General features: G+C 29.8%; 1 protein-coding gene across 1 annotated transcript in view; it reads right to left on the bottom strand.

Annotated features, from left to right (window-relative positions):
* LOC105170502 (formin-like protein 1) overlaps positions 1 to 832 on the bottom strand; it is a 6,524-nt gene extending 5,692 nt beyond the window's left edge. The window contains exon 1 of the mRNA XM_011091281.2: positions 4 to 832. Within this exon, the coding sequence (XP_011089583.1) occupies positions 4 to 721 (718 nt within the window). The 5' untranslated portion in view covers positions 722 to 832. The remainder of the gene's footprint in view (positions 1 to 3) is intronic.

Here is a 5,784-nt window from a genome sequence, read left to right as displayed (position 1 = left end):
CATAGTTGTTTGTGCTTGTGCTGCTTCCGTTGAAAGCAGCGCCGGCGCCGGGGGCATGGGAACTCACCAAAGTGCCCAGGTACAAGAACTCCGAGCTGGTTTGCGAAGGTCTCTGAAGCTTCGGAATGTGGTGGGTACTGGGTGTCTGATTGAATGAAATGGTGCTGTTGCTATCGGATCTCGGGGTTTTGGATTGGTTGAAGGATGATGATCCATGTCTTCGGGTGCGCCTACGGAGATGGAGGAAGACGGCGAGGGAGACAACGACAACGGCAGCAACAACGGAGGCGATGGCGCCGACAATCAGTTTAGAGGAGGAGGAGGAGGAATTGGGATTGGAGGTATGCGGGACGGTGAGGGAGGAGATGTTTGCAGGGAAGGAGGCAAAGGAGGCGGGGGAGGGCGGAGGAGGCGGGGAGGGGAAGGAGGGGAAGAAGGGGGAGTTGTCAGGAGTGGAACTCGTAAAAGGGTAACTGGGAGGTGATGGTGGGGAGGGAATGGGGGGTGATGAAGGGGGCAATGAATCTTGCGGGAGAAAGGGTTGGTGGAGAATGCGGCGGTGGTGGAGGGTAGAGGTAGAGGATAAGGGGCGGAGGATGAAGGAGAAGAGGACGAGAAGGCGGAGGAGGAGGGCGGAGGCGGAGGTGGAGGCGGCGAACATCTTCAGTGTGTGAAAATGGAAGGTGATGAGCTTTGGCGACGGATGTGTGTGTGCGCGCATTCACATTTTGGCACAGTGAGAGAGAGAGAGAGAGAGTGTGAAAGTGAGGACTGAGAAACTGAGAAGAAGCAGAGCAGAAGTATAGCAATAGTGTAATGATGAGTAATACTATTATTACCATGATGAATGAATATACAGCTACTATAAGGTTCTGTTTGGTTTGTGCTCATATTGCTGGATTCCCTTTACTATTTTTTTATTATCTCAATAATCAAAATGGCTGCTCATCTTATATCACCTAAAACCCAATCTTCTTTCTTTTTTATTATACCAAACAAACACTCTCGTTTACTTGTACTAATTTACATATAGTCCAAAAAATTTTACCCAAATTAAATTTTTTCGAATTAAACTAATCACATTATAAATATGATATACTTCTTATATGATTGATTATTTTTTTTAAATTATACACCAATCACACCAAATTAAATTTTATATAATTTGAAAAATTGCATTTAGTACCTCAATTTTTGACTCCATCTAATAAATTCAACGAATTCATTCATATTAGTAAAAAGTTAAATAAAAATTTATATTTATCCAGATTGATATTAACATTATAATTATTTTATTATGGGTTTGAATGTGTGATTTTTATAATTTATGCAAGGATGGAATTTAAATTTAATAGACTTATATATATATATATATATATAAGAAGAAATTGGTAAAGGTTTGATGATGGGTATTGGGTGATGGTTTAAAATGGGAAAGTTGGATGATGAATTTCTACTTTATATGACTTATCATATCTGAAATCATTTTATGTAAGAAATAGTTACACACAATGCCTACACCAAACTTTGTAATTTATCAATCTCCATTTTTTATACGTTACATTTTAATTTAATATACACTTTATTTGGATTTATGTGAAATTTATGTATATGGCACACATATGTGTATTGAAATAAAAAGGTAAAATTAAACTCATCTCCTCTAAAATTTGGTGTAATTATAAGTAAATTTTCTGTAGTTTAGAAAATTACATCTAGTACTCTTGATGTTTGCTTCCGTTTAATAAATAAGTCCCTCCGTTAGTCAAAATTTATCGAATTTATTGATATTAATAAAAGAATTAGAAAAGAAAAAATCTATATTAACTCCTAATTGACTTATTACTGACTTGTTGAAAATCAGATAAATTTTTTTATGATCAAATTACCCTCATACGTTTTTCACGCGTTAATGCATATGAGGAGGTATATCTTCACAGCTGTAAGATTATTTAGTCCGAAAAATAATTAATTGACCTGCAATAAGTTGGTAATCAGTCAATGGAGGGTAAGTCGGCCATTTTGACTAACGGGAGACTTATTTATTAGACGAAAGCAAACCTCATGAGTGCTAGATGTAATTTTTCACATAAAACTTTAAGGGAGGAGAGTGTGATATTGCAAATAAAAATGAAATATTCATTTTAAGTATATATGTCCAGGTCAACAATTTAACAAGTTTCACTTCAATAATTTCTGAAAGGATTAATATCAATGAATTAGAGACTTATTTATTTTTTATTCAAGAGAGCGTATTTAAATATACTTTTTTTTATCTTAAAAGTATTATTTTTATTATTTAAAGTTATGAAGCATAAATTTATTTTAGGAATAATTACACTCTCTTTCACTAAAATTTAGTATAATTACATGTACACCCCCTGTGATTTGAAAATTTATATCTAATATATACTCTTAAAGTTTGCTTCTGTCTGACAAATAAGTCTCATTATTAGTCAAAATTTATCAAATTTATTGATATAATACCAAAGAAAAAGATAAAAATCAATATTTACCTTAATTGACTTATTACTAATTATTTGCAGGCAGATAAATATTTTTACAACCAAATTACCTTATACATTTTCATACATTAATGAATATGAAGAGGTATATCTTCACCGTTATAATGAGTAGTCTAGTCTTTTGTTCCGTTTGCAATAAGTCAATAACAAGTCAATTGATAATAACTATCAATTCTCGTTCCATTTTTTTTGTTAATATCTACTAATTTAAGAAATTTTGACTGTTTGAGTGACTTATTTATTATATAAAAGCAAATTTCATAAATATTAAATATAAATTTTTAAAATTTATAAGTAATTACATCCATCGTTAAGAGAGCTGAGTATGATTATCCTTTAATTTTCTAAATAAAGGAAGGGAGTGCGTAAGACTAAGGTCAATGGGAGCTGCTGATTGTGCGGCTTTTTATCCTTTGCTTTGTTCCTATACACTGCTGGCATCACTAGCCTGATTGCATGTTTTAGGACTCGTTTGGACCAGCAATTCAGTAATTTAAATTTGCAATTCGACTACAAATATAGTTTTTATTTAATTTTTTTTATTAATACCAATAAATTTAATTAATTATAATTAATAAAGAGAGCCTATTTTGTTAAATATAAATAAATATCAGAAGTGCTAACCATAATTTTTCAAACCATATGAAGCCTAAGTACAATTATATATACTCCCTGATGGGTATTTGTGTAAGCTTTTGTCTCGAGATAGAGGGTGTAGTTCTAATTAATACTGTAACCTCAAGGGAAGTATTTATAATTTTATAAAGAGTAAGAGTTATTGATGTATTTAGACCTAACATTAGGGGATGTCAGAGTAATTTACGCAAAAATTCATAAGCTAGTGATCTTCCATTATTAAAAAAAAAAAAAGACAAAAAAAAAAGGTTTCTTGTGGCTATGTCTCATATGAACAATGGAATGTGACTATATTATTAATGGTAGTGCAGTGTACACTGTTAGCACCGACACCACCACCTTCACTATTTTAAAAATCAAAATAAATAAATAAATATTTTTTTTCATAATTTGTACTTAATAAAAGACAATGTTAATTACACTTAGACCCTCCCGAGGATGCGGCACTTTTCTTAAAGAAATTTTAAAATTACACCTATACTCCTTCTAAAAATCTACTATTTATACCTGACCTCATTTCATTAGGATTTGGACGAAAATGCTGACGTTAGCAAAATAATTATGTAAATTTCTACCCTTCATTTCATAATTTTATACAATAATTTTGTACTCAAAATGAAAAAAAAATATAGTGATATCAACAAACTCCATATATATATATATATTATATTTATCCCTTTATAAGTGAAAAATATATATGAGAATGCTAAATAAGCGATAAACTTAAAAATTTATATAATTTATTTTTCTAACATCAGTATTGCTCCATATATATATATATATTATATTTATCCCTTTATAAGTGAAAAATATATATGAGAATGCTAAATAAGCGATAAACTTAAAAATTTATATAATTTATTTTTCTAACATCAGTATTTTTCGTCCAAATTCAAACGAATATAATGTGTCAACGAATAATTTTTGGAGGGAGTGTAAAGATAATTTGAAATTCTTTTTGAAAAAAAAATATAATTTTAAATATTTAAAGAGAGTTCGAATATAATTAATAATAAAAAATAATGAGAGCACACGACGTGCATGCCACTGCTTTAATTATATATATTTTTTTAAGCTATATTTTTTAATAATACGATATATACTTCTAGATGATCCGATTAATATGAAATCAGAGCCAAACATAATTAAACTACTAAATGAGGGGGAGGTCACATGCCTGCACCCAAGAAGGGGAAAAAAAAAACAAAAGAAATATTCACACGTGTAAAGTCGCACGTTGGAGGTATTTTTAACACTAATTTTATTAATAGTCATAATAGAAATTTCAATTATATAATAAATATTTATACATTCGAGCTATATATATCTTTAATTTTTTTTATTTAGTGCCCTTTATACTTTTCTTTCGTATATTTTTTTTATCTTTATATTAATTCATTTTCTTTTTGGGTTTTACGTTTCTTTTAAGATCATTTCAGAAGAAACTCGATATAATTTTATTAAAAAAATATATCATTTTATATGTGATTTTTTATATAAATTAAAAAATGAAATTAGTATATATATACACATTATTACATAACTTGAAAATGGTGTAAATTATACAAAGAATTACAATAATAAATGATATAATGGTGAAATAATTAACTAATAATTAATAATGTAGAGGTAATGAGTGGGGAGAGCAGTTTGTCTCTACTCTCTGCCTTCACTTTGTGGCCGACAAACTCTAAGACTAATTACTAAACTATGATGACTTATGAGATTAGTGCGCATCAAACGTTCACTCTAAAGTAGCATATCACTACAAATCATCGATTCCCGTCTCGGGTTGAAAAATAAATCAAATTATTTAATATTATATTAAATTTAATCGATAAAAATTCATTTAAATTCGAACAAAATTCTTTGTTTGATAAAATTTTGTCGAGCTTGAAAAAAAAATAGTTAAATTATTTGAATAGCTCACGTTTGATCCAATCAAAGTTCGTTTGAGTTCGGTTAAACCAATAATTAAAACAAATGCAAACGGCGTCTTTTTTTTTAAAACAATCTTGAATGATGATGTGTTCGACTCAGTTCGAATCATTATAGCCTAACTCTATATAAATAAGGCAAATTACATCAACGTTCCCTGAAGTTACAAATAATTACACAAGCATTGATTGTCATTTGTAAAATTGCAAATGTACTCCCCGAGTGGTTATTATTAGTGCATGCAAACCCCTTCATTCAGCGGCCAAATTTACACAAACACTCTCTGAATTATATGATGTTAAGGGTTTATTTATAATTTTGTCAAAATTAGAAGGTATTTGTGCAATAAAACTTACATCCGGAGTGCCAATGTAGTCTATTCATATAAATTAATTGTTGTAAATTTGAGTAAATTACATTTTACCCCCTAAATTATGCCCATTTTCATAATTTAGTCCTTTGAACTATAATGTACTAGCTTTATATATAGGGGAGTATGTTGTACATCTAATGTGTGTTAAAAAATATTAAAAAAATACAAATAATTAAATATATTTTACTAAAATTTTCGTTAGATGTATTTATTTAATTAATTGTTTTAAAAGCAAAATTTTATTAAATATTTTATAATATCTTATAAGCTCGATCGAACACATCGAAGGAATAAAATCACCATTTTCAAGAA

Source organism: Sesamum indicum, linkage group LG9 (assembly GCF_000512975.1).
Source record: "Sesamum indicum cultivar Zhongzhi No. 13 linkage group LG9, S_indicum_v1.0, whole genome shotgun sequence".
In the NCBI taxonomy this organism is placed as follows: Eukaryota; Viridiplantae; Streptophyta; class Magnoliopsida; order Lamiales; family Pedaliaceae; genus Sesamum; species Sesamum indicum.
Note: the sequence above shows the minus strand (reverse complement) of the source record. Positions and strands in the feature narration are given on the sequence as shown.